Here is a 16,523-nt window from a genome sequence, read left to right on the forward strand (position 1 = left end):
TTGTGTGGTGAAAAGTTGTGCTTGTACACAAGGGACCATGACAGGAAGGCTTGCCGGTAAAATGCAGATAGTTTAAGTGGGATTTTACGTTTTCTTTGAGAAGTGCTTCTGGTGTTCAAACTACTTTCTGCTGGGTCTTAACAGCTCTCCAAAACCTCCGAAACCAAAGCTGTAAGTTTGGCAAGTGTTCAATGATAAACATAAAAAGGATAAGTTAATTTATTTATAAAGTCTGCTTAAGTTCGTTTTTCTGTAATGTTTGTTTTCAGGAAATAGACTTAGCCCATGCCTTTCGCCAGCTGGTCGCGGCGCATTAGCATAAGAATGAACGTGTTAACGACCAAATTAGCATACGCATTCATTGTTTTCATCAGTAAAACGATTTGGAGATATTGTTAGTTACATTTAAAAGGATTGTTTTGATATTGTTTACTGATTTATTTACACTTCTCAGTGCTTAACTGGTGTGTTTTTTTCCCCCTCTGTTTATGTTTCATGTATTTCAGTTTCACTCGTCTATTTGCAAGTCGCAATGTCCTTTATAAGATGGATTAAGGAGACCTGAATAAAGGAACTCACATCCTGGCTTGGGAAACGAGTTTGGTTTGCTGTTCATCTGCGTTAACATACCAAGGGTATCCAACACGTAGAAGTAACAGTACACTATTATACAGTTTACCTTTATATCCATAAAGTTTTTTTCACTTATCAAAGTTATTACTTGAATGATCAATATGTAGTATTATTTGTTACCTGCTGTTGTAAAACAGAATGTTAACATTTGCACTAATATGAATCATAATTATGAATACTTTTTGAGGTACATTCATGGTACTGTTGCACTCTAAGTAAAATAGAACGTGAGTTTGTCAAAGAGCACGCATATTGCACTACATGGAAGCAAGTTTATGTGCAATATTTTTTTTTATTCTTCAATGTAGTTATGTAAATTTAAGTATTTGAATGACAGAAATACTTTTGTAGACAATAAGCTAAAACAGTCTTTGCCAATTCAACTACAAATTGCAATTAAATAAAAGAAAAGAAAAGCGTATTATTGTCTGAATGTTTTTGTATGTTCGGATCCGGGTCTACCAAGCTGACAGGGTTGCCAAATTAGTTGGGGACCCCTGATTTAGGGCTTTGAGCCATTACACATTGAATTCAACTGCCCAGACTTCACCACTGCATGAGCATGGGACAAAACAGGCCAGTATGTAATGAAAGAGTCATGACTTGGCCACCAGATTGGTTTGTCTGTAGGTTCTGTGGTGGCCCCAGCTGTTTTCACCCACATTGGTTCCGGACCAACAGCCTGGGCGGCGACCCTGCAGAGTCCGCTGGCCCCTGGGTGGTGGCGCTCGCTTGGTCTGCTGAACCTTGGGCAGCGGTGCTTGCTACGCTGTCCACTGGGCGGCTGGCTATCAGAGCGAGCCAGCACACTTAGTGCCCTCTTAAGCCAGTGTGGGCAAACACACATGGAACCCCCAAGGAAACTGTGGACAAACCCATTCTGGGCCCACCTTTGCACTTTTAATCCATATGGGGCACACTTTTTTGCTGGGTATGTTTGTAAAGTCATGTCTAACAATAAAATTTTACTCCAACTGGAAAAAGACAATATCAGGTTTTTGAAGTACACAGAGGGATTCACACATTTTTTGAAGGAGAACCAGTATTCACACATTCACTAGACACTGACCAAACATTCAGTGCTAAATTATTGTCTGTGCTAAATGTGCGCATAAATGTGTGCATAGGAGCTCTTGCAGTGGTCATTCAAACTCTGGTCTGGGTGACTGGTGTCAGGCTGCCTGGACTACCTTGATCTGCTACTCTATTTTGGTATCTGGGTAGCCCTGGCTGCCACCACTGTCTTGACATCTGCTCAGGGATGGGAGTTTGTTTTATTCTCTACATACCATGACATCATCACACTCAGTAGAGTACACACTTAACTGGGCACCAGTTCCCAGTTTAAGGCCCACCTTATGGAACATCTTCTTTTTAACGCATTCTTGTATATTTTTTCTCATAGTAGAGGACCTACATAAAATGATTTTTGATTAAAACTGTGTTTCTGAGTATTTCTTAATTCAAATCATTTTGGATCAGTAAACCGGATGCTAGAATAACAGCAGGGCTGGCACTGCAAACAGCTCCGACCTACTTACTGTGGCTCACCTGAGTCAGGTCTGTGAGGTATGGTTCTAGTCTCATGGGTCTTGACCCACAGCCGTGAGCTGTGACCGGCGAGCCGGCTCAGCGTAGCTTTAATGCCATTTTATACCATAAATTGAGCATTGGAGCATCTTTTGACATGCTGGATTCATTTTATCCCATAATATTATTCCCTAGCTCTCAGCAGTGAGTTTTGCTGATAAAATGCACATGCAACAGGAGTTTTCTGTACGCTGACTTCTGCTGTCAGCTGGACTTTGGATCGCAGCTGACGAGCTGTCACTTTGTCAGTGTTCCTTCCCCGGAGTGGAATCCATGAGCGAGACGATCTCCGGAAAGTTTAAACATAGACTCAAGATATTATTTAGCCCTGTGACACAAACATAAATAAATTTATTTTAAAAAAGAGCTCCCTTCTTTCATTCCTCACTCAGTTACTTTTTCTTTATATTACAGATCTTATTTATCCCTCAGGTCTAATTACCGGTTTGATGACAGAGGGATGGGCTGTTTTTTCTGTTTTTGTTGAAATGTAGGCTTTAGCCTCACTCATCCTCTCCTATTAATGAATGAAATGGTTTATTTCAAGCAATCAGGTCATAATACATACATAACATCATCAATTAATAAATCACAAGTAGATCACTTGAAAGGGAGTGGAAGGAAGTGAACTTATATAATCCCACCCCGACTCGACCATTTTCTCTACATGAACTATCAATATCCGGTTCAGGACTTAATATCAAATATTAATAAAATCAGGCTATTAAGGATCATTAAGATCATTAATGTAATCAAGTTTCAAAGCATCCACAACAAATAATTTATATTAATCAGTAAAGAAAATTAATACCATAGTGATTGTAAACTTTTCAGTAATCATTACTGCATATTACATAAACAGTAATCTAATATTCTCATTGAAAAAAAAATACACTTTGTGCATGAATTATGATAATACAAAAAATACTTAAATCATCTTCATTTGCTAATGCAGTAAAGATAAAGATATTCTCATAAAAAGAAGACAATTAGTGCAGATTGTATTGATCAAATAATTATTATTATTAAAAAATATAAAAATAATAAGTAAAAATGATCTTCATTAGTTTATGGAGAAAGGAAAAAAAAATCAAAATATTCTAATTAAAAAAACAAAAAAATACAATTTGTGCAAATTGTATTCATGAAAAGGATTATCATAAAAAAAAACAATAAGTTGAAAAGAAAAGGATCAAGAATTAAAAAAATAAAATGAAACAAAAAAATGTATTTTTTTAATTTTTTTTTTTTTTTATCAGAATCAGTGCTACATCACTGCTTAGGAACAAGTTTAAGGCCACGTAACGGTTCTTCTTCGTTGTTTTGACTGAGAGACTGTGAAGGTCTCATCTTAAGGGAAATGTGCTCGTTCTGCAGCTCAGAATCAGGTCAGAGTTCACATCCAGCGGTTTTTGAGTTCACATTTCACTTTTGCTTGAATTAAAAGGTCAAACATGCGTAATCCCACAGTTCTCAAAGTCTTTCATGTTAAATACGACAAAGTTTGAAATGCTGTACTGATACTCTGTCAGTGAAACTAAATCTCTGAATGGTTTTGCTTTTACTGAAAAAGACGGTTCACGTCACTCCTGCACAACCACGAGAAACACTTTTTTTTTCTGTTTCTATGAAATTCCTGTATCAAATTTTTATGTGTGTCAAACATATTCTTATACAGTGTTCCCTCAACAGGGAAATTAATATTTAATCAAATAGTACTTTCATAGTTTTTAAGTTTAAATATTTTTTTCACAAGAAGCAAACTAGAGGCTGCACGGTGGCACAGTGGTTAGCGCTCTTGCCTCACAGCGAGAAGGCCCCGGTTCGTATCCCGGCTGAGACCTTTCTGTGTGGAGTTTGCATGTTCTCCCCGTGCATGCGTGGGTTTTCACCGGGGACTCCGGCTTCCTCCCACCGTCCAAAAACATGCTTCATAGGTTAATTGGTGTCTCTAAATTGTCCCTAGGTGTGAATGTGAGAGTGAATGGGTGTGTGATTGAGGCCCTGAGACAGACTGGAGACCTCTCCAGGGTGAACCCCGCCTTCACCCATCAGTAGCTGGGTTAGGCTCCGGCGACCCAGAAAGGGAAGAAGCGGTCAGGAAGATGAATGAATGAATGAAAGAAGGAAACTACCTGTTAGATCCACAACACATGCGTTGCCATGGTAACAAAGGATGCCCCAACAGCACTGCAAGAGCAGAGGATGATATTTTTTTGTTTGTTGTTTGTTTTAAAATATGAAAGTGACAATATTTGATCAAATATTTAGACTATTTATTTTTTTAATTGTTGAGTGACACCATATTAGTGGGTCAATATCCTTTATTCTCAGACATGAATGGACTGTCTGGAAATAATCCCTCTGACGCGATCAGACCTTTGCGTTGTCATTTTACGAACACACAAAGGTAAGACAGGCTAGAACTTCAGGAAACAGGTCCTGGTCCTCTTGTGCTGGACACTAAAAACCTCTGAATGTGGCAGAAACCTTCAAATCAGAACGGGACAGTGCTGCAGCTGAAGCTTTATCATATTTAACAATTTAAAAGAGAAATGCAAGACTACTTGTAGCTCCTAGAATTTCTAAAAGTACAGTTGGAGGTAGAACCTTCAGACATCAAGCCCCTGTTCTATGGAATAAGCTCCCAGCTCATGTCAGAGAGGCCAGCACAGTTTCTACCTTCAAAACTAGGCAGAAAACATTCCTCTTTGGACAGGCCTCATCTGGGAAATTATACATAGTTTACATATTTCTCCAAAACATGCTTAATATGCTAAAAATATGTATATTCTCTATTATTTGCTATTATTATCACCTGCTATGTGTAACTTACTATTTGAATTAAATTACAAAAACAATTAGTTTTAGAAGGCTGCTAGAAGTTAGAAGCTGGGGAAAGTGTGGTGCACTGGGGTTCTGTCCTCTATTTTCCCCTTCTTCTCCTCTCCTCTTTTCTTTATTATTCATTTCTCAGTTAGTTCTGCATGACTCTGATGGTTCAGTGTGATTCATATGTTATTCCTTCTTATTTTAAAATTGCCAGCTTTGACTGTAAATAAAAATCTTGATCATTTTTCCTTTTTTGTACATTTTAATGTGTTTTGTGTTGTTTCAGTTTAAATTTGTTCTAAAGGAAAAATCAAAAAAATATATAAAGTTAAAAGTTGAATTGTAAATAGCTGTTTATTTTTTATCATTTATTTTGTACATTTTATCTAGAGGTGATAAATAAAAGCCTCCAAATAATATACACTGAATAAAAAGTTCAATTTTTCCATTAGTTAGTTATTTGTGCATCATTTTATGTAGTATATAATACATTGAATAAAGAAAACTGACAAGATTATAGTCTGTGCTCAATATCTGAGTTGCAAATGGCCAGTTGTGCAGAATGGCCTGCTTTTTATATTACCCGGGCTAACGGGTGGCTAGCGGCCAGTGACATTTGATGCAAACGGCTGCCATCCAGAGACATTTTCACATCGTCCAATCAGAGCTTCTGCCAGCCAGCGATCCGGCTACCACCTCTCAGAAGTTGCTCGTCATCCCCACTTGACTGACAGCCACCTGACTGCTGCAGTCTCCATGCATGACCACAGTCATAACAACGAAGAACGATTACATGGCCTTAAATTTGCCCCTAAACTGTTATGTATCACTGATTCTGCACATATTCTTAATTTGTTTTAATTTTTTCTACTTATTATTACTTTTATACTGTTATTGTTATTATTATTTGATGAATATAATCTGCACTAATCATAATTTTTAATGAGAATATTTTGATTTTTTTATTTTGCATTTGACTAATGTACAAAATTTTTCTTCTTGATAATGATTCTCATCAGGGAAAGTCATTTGCATTGATCGGTGGAAGGTCTGGGGTATGCTTGGATCATCGTCGGGAGGATCTTCTGTATTGATCAGTGCTGGAGGTCTGGAATATATTCAAATGATTATCAATCATCTGTTATGCTCTGGAGTTCTGATGCTGGTTGATGCAGGGATTTCTTCTGGTGATGATGGTCTGAATATGCTTGGATTTTTGGTATTGATTGATGTGGATGATGTTTTCCTGATGATAATCGTCTGAGTAAATTTAGATTTTTGGTACTGATTAATATAAATGATTTGTCCGTGGATGTTTGAAATTTGATAACATCAATGATCTTAATGATCCTTAATAACCTGAATCTATGATTGTAGAGTATAAATATAATACGTCCTGAACCAGTTGTTGATAAATCATTTGGAGAAAATGGTATGGTCGAGCCGGGGTTGGACTATATAAATTTGCTTCCTTCCACTACCTTTCAAGTGATCAACTTGTGATTTATTATGTTGTATTTAATTTAATGTATTATTATGAACTAGTAGTAGTTCACTTTCGGCTTATCCCTTTCAGGGTTGCCACAGCGTAACAGCACTCGCTGTTTCACATCAGTGATTTGGCAGAGTTTTTATGCTGGATGCCCTTCCTGACATAACCCTGTACTTGAGGGGCACAGGGACCCAGTTAGGCAGCAGCGTCAAGGGTCTTGTCTAAGGACCCAATCTGGGTGGAGATCAGTGGACAACCCTGGGAATCGAACCCAGGGCTCCTGCATGCCAGCCCTTCACCTAGCCCACTGAGCCACCCAGCCAATGTATTACTATTCTATTCTATTTCCATTGTATTGTTTATATGTTTCTAACCTAATTTGATCAATTATTACGCCAAATATCTCATTGAATGGCTTGAGACAATTGCTCAGGTGTTGCTTTGTCAGTGTGAACACAAAAAAATGTATGAAAATGAAAATAAAGACAAATTAAAAAGAGAGATTCTCCATAAAGAAACGCTGTCTTGTGGTTTTGCGACACAAAGCTGCTTTAAGTTCGTTGATTCACACTCATGCGGTTTTACGACATACTCCTTGCTACTTAACAGCAGTGCAGAATGAGGGAAGTTGTTTCCCTGGAGATGAAACAGACGGCCGATGCACCGATGCAGGAAGACGCACTTTTATCAAAAGAGGGGGACGTCTGTGGCTTGGTTACACCTTTGATTTGTTCTAAGACGGTTCTTTATCCCCATTTTTGGTGTCATAGTTGAAGTACCTATGATGGAAATTGCAGGGCTCTTATTTTTTTGAGTAAGAGAACTTGCAGATTTGGTGATTAACTAAATGCTTTTTTCCAGTGTGTGTTCCCCCTCTTGATTATGGTCATGAGCACTGGGTTAGGGATGCTGCTAATAGACAAAGATCCTGAATATAAGTGGTTGATGTGAGTTTCCTCAGCAGGGTAGTTGGATTGGTCTTGAATTAGAGCAGTTGCTCCTCCATTTTTAAAGAGGCCAGCTGAGGTGTCTTCAGCATCTCTTTTGGACGCCTCCCAAAAGATGTATTTTTTGGCAAGTTTCAAGAAGGACACTATGTCTCTCTACTGGTTTAGGAGCACGTACTGTTTATGAGGAGACAGAGAGGTCTGGGAAGAAGATGGGTGGATGGATGAGTAGATGGATAGATATATAAAGGTTTAGTGTTGATGGCTTAGTGTTCTTGCATATATATACTATATATATATATATATATATATATATATATATATATATATATATATAGTATATATATGTTTTTGTTTTTTTTGCTTGTTTTTTTTCAATTGTCACTCCCTGTTGTTCATCTCTGCAGGTTACAATAATAATACAATATTCGGATAGGACTGGAAACAGAAAAACAGAATGCAAAATATCTTTATTCAGATTAAAGATTGGATTAGAATTGAATTGTGTACATTGGCCTGAAAATCCTGATCTGACTGTAACAAACGTTTACATCAGACACACGTTTGATCGGAATGTATCATTCTGACACACCCAGCGCTATCTAAATTTAAAGTAACAGCTGTAGAAGAGGAAATAGTGAGTTCTGTTGTTAACAAATAAAGCTGCAGCATAGAGTGAGATGGTCTTCTAAGTGTGCTTTTATAATAATACTATATTATTATTAAGTGAATGTTTGCACATTATTTTCTAAATATGTGCAGCTAGTGCTTTATTCTTTGCTGCATGGACCTGGAAGAAGGGTTAGGGTTAGGTAAATATGTTCCAACAACAATATTTAGCCCTGGATGTGGTTAAAATCTGGGGGGGAAATCTAGCAAAGTTCATGATGGCAGACATGATTCTCCCAAGACCGGCAGCTCGCTCACGCAGAAGGCTTTCCATAACAAAGCACCCTCCCTTGCTTGCAGACATGAAGCCCGGCTACAAAGCCCGGCTGCTCTGCTTGGAGACATGGTTCGCTTAGGGAGAAAGCTGGTTGGTCCTGTTCTAGCTCAAAAGTCTCCTCTGGAGCACCACACTGTCTATGTATTATGTAAAATCCAGTGCAGTAATCACTATCATGGTAAATGGTGTATACCTGTATAGCACTTTCTACTCTCCTTCGAGGGCCCAAAGCGCTTCACAGTCACAGACCCATTCACCCATTCATACACTGGTGGTGGCTCCCCTGCCGAACACTGACGCCAACCTCCCAGAGGCAATTCAGGGTTAGGTGTCGCCCATGTGTCGAAGGAGCAAGGCGGGAATCGAATCCGCTCACTTCTGATCAGGAGTCGACGGCCCTACTGCTGCACCACGGCCGCCCCATCAGAATACATTGTTTATATGCATCAAAATAGGAACAACAATCAGTGGAAATTTGGATCAGAATGAGTCTGATAAGGTCAGAGTATTCCGAATGGCGTGCTTACATGACACATTTTATTCTGATCAGGCATTTATTCCGATAACTTCCATGTCCATGTAGACACAGCTTGTGTATGTTCTGGATTAGCTATAGCTATATTATAATGTATTCCAATGCCATCATTTTTTTCATTACAATTGTATTAAATGAAATTTGGTGATCTGATTAAGATGTTGGCTAGCTAAAATTATCCTCCATCTCTACATATCAGGTTAAAGTGTAGATGAAGTGTAATGTTCTTATTGACATGGTAAGGATTATTTATATATTTTCAGTGATTTTTACTCACTTTCACAATATTGAGTCATTTTTGCATATGAGGATAACAATTTAAAGTGACATAAGAAACAGTGCACAGTTCATGTGAAACATGTTAAGGTTCTCATGCAGATGACGCCTGTTTTTATGTATGTGTATTAGACGTTAATGAAGTGTTCGGGGGCGGTGCTAAGGGGTAGCTGGGGTTGCTACAGCAACTGCAAGATTTGGCAAAGCAACACCAAATATGTAAAGGCCTGAACCTAATCCTTTATTTAAAAAAAATAATTGTGCACAAATTGATTGCATGCCATCACTTTCCGTTTAACATTTAATGTTTTTCATGTTTGATTATACTTTATTTTGTGTTCAAATGTGACATAAAACCACACTGAAAAGAGCTAGGTGATGTATGCAGCAGCACCGTCTCAACAGAGAGGGCGCTCATGGGTTTGCATTGGTTCCTTATCTGTTACTAATAAAGTTTATTCAATAAGAGCCCGTAGTTTAATAGACAAAGATCCTGAATATAAGTGGTTCATTGAGACTTCTGTTACTAAAAGAAGATAAAGAGACTTTTACCCTAAAGTCACTTAGTCTAGGACAGACAAATCGACTTCATTACAGGTAAAAGTTTGCCCAACATGAGTGTGTTTCGCTTAAAACAAAGTTATGGTAACAGGGTCAGTGCATGTTGTGGACACATGTTCCATGACCATTGATAATACTTATCTGAACTTTTGTCAAAACAAATGTTCCCAGTTAAGGCCTTCCAGAAAACAATGTTATTTTCTAAACTGCAGTATTTTCAAGCATTCTTTTCTCTAAGTTTTTGTAGATTTGTTCTCAAGGCGTGTACATTTAGTCAGAAACTAAACGTTTTAGCATTGGTTTTGTGGATAATTTGAAAAGTGATGGGGGATACAAAAACTGTTCTCCAGTCATAGACTGACCCATATAGTCATCTCGTTTGTTTATAAATGTGGCTCTGAAAGAGTCAGTGTCTCATCAGCCTTCACCACACATCACCGCTCTAAACATCCTCTGTCGTCCATGCATTGTAGTGAGAAATAAACAGACAATTAGGCAGAAAACCTTTGACTGTAGCTCCTCCTATATGCGACTAGGGTGTCAAGCTAATGTATACATCTTTAAACAGTCATATAAGCCTGTATGCCAAGCGAAAAGTATCCTAAATAGACAGGAGAAGGGCTATTTGTTAAACGCTGATTTAAAAACAGCATGCTGGCCATCAAGAATGCCATTTATTACGGTCAAGCAGGAAATTTGCCTGTGGACCCTCCACAGCTCTTGTTAAATAAATGACTGTTTGTTTTCCCCCCACATTTCAGCATCTGTTTCTCTTTCTTAGGACTTTGACAGTTAAAAAATGTAATCTATTGACAAGATAATACATTTAAATCTGGTATTAACAGCATAAAAACGTGTTTCTGTAAAACTCCTACAGTCACTGAGCAACCCCAGTGTAAAAATCCTGGAGTGTTACTGGCCTCTGGCCCCTGGCAGTGTTGCTTTAGAAGCCTCTCTGGTTGAAGAAATTGGAAAAAAGGATTTTTTGTCAGGACCAAATCTTTTCCTCCTCTGCTGAACTGCAGAGGAGTTCAGCAGAAAAATCCCTCTTGTGCAGTACACCCTGGGTGAGATCTAAGTGAGAAATTGCTTAAAAGGCACTTTTTTCAAAATGGCGGCTTTTCTGTTGGTTTTATCTCCATAGCAATCATTTTATGTTTTGTTCGCCTGAGGTCACCAAACAGATTGACGCTGGTTTTGCAAGAATCGTCAAAAGTACATTTTTGGATTTCTTTAGCAACGGAGGTTATTTGCTAACACATTCCTTATATGTTCATATTCAATGTTATAATACCTGTTACAGCTTAAAGGGTTAGTAATGGGGTTGTGGGTCATTTTCGGTGTTAACTGTATTTCGCCTTATATTTACCATTTCCAAATGTTTTGCCGTGTTTTGAGAAAGAAATATTGAAATAAAACGGCATTTTCGCGGCCAATCCATATGCAAATGTCCTCTTACGGGGAAGAGCTCCGTTTTGGTCACGTGGTGCGGGTGACGTAACAGGGGTCAACATAGCAAGATGGCTTCTCCTTTGCGTGTCGGAGCTAGCGATAGCGGCGATATTTCCAGGTCCACAATTCTGTCTTCAGACTCAGATTGTGGAAACATTTGTTCTGAAAGTGACGCTGATTCAGAGGCGCCGGGTGTTTGTGGTTTGAGGACTGTAAAGCCCTATCAATTTGAGCTGGCAGAGCGGAAAGTAGGAGCTCACTATCTGGCAATGACACTGACAGTGACGCTGAGAATGCCCATGAAAACGAAAGCTGTCAGTTTATCAGAGCCATGCTCGAAGCTGGAAGACGTGGAGCATCTCGTGAAGCTTTATTTACAGATTGGAACCTTTTGGCGACTCTAAATCAAATCATCAATGACGCTGACTATCCGGGTTGGTAATGAAGAGTTTAATATGCAAAATAAAGACCTTAGAGACATGTTTGCAGGACCGTCCGCCACTTTATTATTATTTATTTATTCACTTATTTATTCAATTTATTCACATACCCAGAAGCTCTTTCACCACCTTACTGCATGTCTCTGATATGCGCAGAAACCAAAGGAGAATGTAAACAGTGCTCCGTACGCCCCGTTCTCCACATGAATCGTCCCGTTTCAACACACAACAACACCAGGGGATGACAACAGTCTGTCACGTTAGCTAAGTACACTGAAAATTCCGAAAACTATTCCTCTTCAGATGAAAGCATCACACAGAAATGAATGAGATCTGATCTTTCATGGAGGAAGAAATGACTGGTGGACCGCTGCGACTGTCGATGGTTTCATCAACGGATCTGCAGAGATCCTGCAAGCCACCATCAATGATTAATAAACTGCAAATCAAACAAAGAAACTTCCAAACATGTGCAATGTTTTAAACATTCAGTTTACCTGTTGAAATCAGAAGCTTTTCACAGTTTAGTCGGTCTGGTTCTGCTCACAGTGTTCATTCACAATAGGCTCATTTCGATTGTAAATCTCGTAAATTTACGACTTTAAAAATCATAATTTAAAATTTTTTTTTTGGTGGCCCTAATACTCCGTCGGACCATAACACCGATGTTTATAGAATTCAACTTTGCCGCAGCGCACACACATACATGTATCTGCAGACACCCTGGGTCCGCCTGCATTCTGCCGCTGGCGCTGTCTCAATCATGTGACGTCAACGCGTCACGTGACCCAAATCGAGCCGTTTCTGAAGCAGGGCGAAATGCGAGTGTGATTTGTCGCGGATTTTGTCAAATGTTACAAAAACCTGCGTTTGTCAATGGTAATTATTTGTTATTTTTGATACATTAGAACATATGGCATATATCTGGATACTTATTTTAGCTTTGTCCCAGCCCATTACTAACACTTTAAGCATGGGATCAACATATTAAAGTCTTTAGGGGTTGTTAAAGACTAACGCCAGCGGCATGTGGGTCAAATTTCATAAGAATTGGACCAACAGAAGGTACGTTTCATCTTTGTAAAATTCACAAAACGTCAGATTTCAAAACAAAATGGCCGCCAAGTCATATATAATGTAAAAATTGTATATATGTAGTAAAGCTGTGATGGTTTCGTTCGCGAATTGCGAGCAAAATTTTTGTTTTTGCTGAGTGCTTTTTTCTCAACGTTTTTTTTGCGTACCAGGGCCGTATTTTAAGCATTGCGGCTTCGAAAGTTATATCGTTTCGCTCAGCCTGGGCCCCCAGACGCGCGAATATCCTTTTTACCCAAATCGGCCAAAATATGTGCGAGCTAGCTAAGACCGTGTCGGTTGCAACCTTGCCACGTGCACGGCATTCAGATTCTACAACTTCTAATTGCAACATTTTTCTTACAGTAGATTCCCATTTATGGCCGATGATGTGACATAACAATTGATAAAACCCCCTAGGAGGTATTTCTTTTTGTAGCTTGCAGTAAAAGTGCTTCAAAATTTAAAGATGGCGGCATCTTCCCAAGGTCAAAGGTCAATGAAACTTCCAGGGTTGTTGTAGACTCAAGCTGAGGACATGATACTCAAATTTCGTGAAAATCGGACAAACAAAAGTTCAGTTTTCCTATATTGTTGAAAATCGTGAAAATCGCCATTTCTCTGACTTCGCCACAAGATGGCCGCCAAGCCGTAGGTCGTGTGACCATCCCATAATAATTTCAAATGTTCTAGGGCTTATCCCTGACACGTGTCATGGGCTTTCGTTTGCGTATTTCGAAATATTTTTTTTTGGCCCCATAAGCGATTTTTGGCCCATTCATTTTTTTTACGAAAACGCTCGCCGTGATGTTATCGTTTTGGAGGGGGTCACGCTCAACATGCCAAAAATTCATTTTCAATTTTCCCTAGGTGTGATAAAATTTTGAGGTATTTTTCGTTCATGTGGCGGGGGTGAAATTTTGGCTCAAAGGCGCAGAAAGATAGAATGTTTAAGCAAAAACAATATGGTCCTTGCAGTCAGTAGACTGCTGCTGCGGGCCATGAGCGGGCCATAATTAACACGACAAATCTGACAGCCCTACTTACAATACAAGTGCATGGATAGGGAGATGCAGCAGTACAGTGATTCCTATGGTCCACCTGAACCCGACACCTGTTGCAATGTGCACACATGAGGGCACGCAGATGAAACATGAGAACTCAATAGGCTGTTGCAGAAAATGTGCTAAATTGGTCTGTTGGTTAAAAATGATGCCGTACCAATGCTAACCAGACAATTGTTTTGTTCAAACAAAAAAGCAAATTCTACATGTCCCCATTCTGAAGTCCTGTGATGACTGCACGCTTCTTAGACCATTTGATTAAAGGTTTAAAAGGGGATCATCAAAAGTGACTGTTTCGACCAAGACTTCCACATGGCAACATTCATACGTTTACTTTTTGCTAAATGAATGAAAACTTTTTTTTTCATTCAACTATGCAGTCTATGTCATGTCTGCCTCCTTTCCTCATGTTACAATGGGTCAGCATCAGTTCTTATATTAGGATTTAGTTGATTTCAATGCACACGAACAGTGCAGAGAGCTCTCTCATATATGCATGTGACTTAAGTACATCTACAAGGATATTTCTTTTTTATGCTGGTAGTCTCTGCAGATTGTGTTTTTGCCACCATCTGCTTTGAGCTAGTGCGCTCTCCGGATATTTCCCTTCAAAAATGTAGGTTCTCTGAAAAATGGATTTGACTTTTTTAAATTGAATACAAGGGCTGCCTAACATTCAAGCCGACCTCTGCTCTAGTTCACACCTGTTTCCTTGCCTTGGGTTTGAAACTCGTCTTGTTTTTACTATTTTTTTTTTTTTTTGCAATAAAGTCAGCAAGAAAAGAAAGATAACAGCAACCCCTCCACACACCACCACCAGCCACTGCTGACTAAGAGGTGCCCTTGAAAGTGCAGAGTTGATGGTTTTCTTGTGCAAATCCAATAATAGAGGAAGCATTGGAAATGCCTCTCTTTTAACTGAAAGTCTCCATGAAAGCACTGATGGATTTTATTTGGGTAAAAACAGCTGAGATACGTAAGAAAAAACTGTGCAGATTTGACAGACATAAATTGCCACATGGTGTAAATTAAGTTAATTCTACAGATATAACAGCTGTAAAGTTCACTTATGCTCTAACATTTAAAAATCTACAAATGAACTCACCATTCATGTGTTGCTCCATGCTCATCGCCACTTCTCAGCTGAGATGTTGAAGAATTTTGCCCCAGGTGCCTGATTGGACTCCAGCTGCAGAAGTCTGAAATGATGCCTGCATTTATACACAAGCCCTGATGTCATGGAATTTCCCACTGAAGCCAAAGGAAGCTACCCAGGAAAATCTATAGCATCACACAAAGCTCCTCTATTCAACCTCTAATGATAGCTTAAAGAAATGTCCTCTTCTGATTTAGATCAGCTGTGAAGCACGTATCCCCTGCTCCTTGATGGGTACCTCTAAGAAATACTTCTTAAGAATCAACAGCAAGACTTAATAAGACTGATGTCATTGGTGGGTCAAACCATTGGTCCGAGTGTTCTCACAGCAGGGTAATCATTCATCAGCAATACAGACAAATGGGATTTTAAAGATAAGACTTAGGTGGGGTTTTATCAGAGCTATGAATCTTTATCAACCTAATCACCTGCTGTCACCCTGCAGTAGACTTTATTCACTCAAATTCTCAGTACAAAAATGACACGTTGGATGAGATGAAGTCAAGGTTTTGTGAACTTTGCTGGGAAACACCATCACACAGTCTTTTACTGTGAAAGTTGATTGGGTTTTGCTTTCCCCCCTAATCACAGTGATGCCTTTTGATTGAAGTTACGGAGCTAATCTTTATTGTAGAGCAGTGTTTTCTAGAATCCTTTTTCCAAAATATAGAGTGGCTCAGTGGGGCAGAGTTGAGAAACTGGTGCAGGGGTTAGATCAAACACGCATGAAACACATGTTCAAACTAAAGGTTGTGCAACACACTTTCACTTGACTGTGAGCTGATGCAAGGCTGCACCATGTCCTTTCACCTATCACGGAAAATTACTGAATCTCACCGTATAGTGGAAAATTACAGCATCTTTCTACATGTCACGTGGTTAGTTTAATGACAGCTTTAAAAAGAGGACACCAGGTGAGATATGTCTACACACATGAAAACCAGGGAAGCTGGGCAACGTGAGCTGCAGCTACACAACTCTGGTGGTTGAAGGTGCATAGAAGCCCATCACTACAGGGAGGACTGGATTAACACAAGTGGTGCTGTCAAATGCCAAACTTCTAGCAGCAGCATCAAAAAGCTGCATTTTTTTTCAAACCTAAAGTTTTATTAAAAATTTTTGACAATAACAAAATAAACAGACCACACCCCATAAGTATTCAGAGCATCCAGAATTGACTTTGACACATTATTTGCATGATATACAATTATATACCCACTAAGGATGTAATGATTCTTCGAGAATCGGTAGAAAAATGAATCAAACTCGTCAACATGTTCATTGATGCAGAAAATTAAAAATGCAGAAATGCGGAGCAGCGGAAATTCTTCATGCAGGTCTGCCGTGAGTGTGCGCACCTCTGAGTTTCAGGTGTGCCTGTGTGTGTCGCGGACAGGCTGCTTGCTGTTCTTTGGGATGTAAAAGTTCCACATAAGTCAGTCCATCCAGGATTTTGCAACTGTTTCCCTTGATCTTCCTCTGACTCTTGAATTTGAATGTCAGGGTGTTGCTCTCCTCTAATAAT

General features: G+C 39.1%; 1 protein-coding gene and 1 long non-coding RNA gene across 5 annotated transcripts in view; one reads left to right on the top strand and one right to left on the bottom strand.

Moving 5' to 3' along the window:
- LOC112139486 (acidic amino acid decarboxylase GADL1) overlaps window positions 1-15,240 on the bottom strand; it is a 37,194-nt gene extending 21,954 nt beyond the window's left edge. The window contains exon 1 of one of the 4 annotated variants that reach the window (XM_024262309.2): window positions 14,948-15,240. In XM_024262309.2, the coding sequence (XP_024118077.1) occupies window positions 14,948-14,972 (25 nt within the window). In that variant the 5' untranslated portion in view covers window positions 14,973-15,240. The remainder of the gene's footprint in view (window positions 1-14,947) is intronic. The other 3 variants (XM_024262307.2, XM_024262305.2, XM_024262308.2) reach the window with 3 other exon arrangements.
- LOC118598242 lies at window positions 67-585 on the top strand. Its single transcript, XR_004947355.1, has 2 exons — window positions 67-171; window positions 507-585. It is a non-coding gene; the product is annotated as an uncharacterized LOC118598242 (long non-coding RNA).
- Window positions 15,241-16,523: the final 1,283 nt, after the last annotated feature.

Source organism: Oryzias melastigma, unplaced genomic scaffold (genome assembly GCF_002922805.2).
Source record: "Oryzias melastigma strain HK-1 unplaced genomic scaffold, ASM292280v2 sc00247, whole genome shotgun sequence".
NCBI lineage: Eukaryota > Metazoa > Chordata > Actinopteri > Beloniformes > Adrianichthyidae > Oryzias > Oryzias melastigma.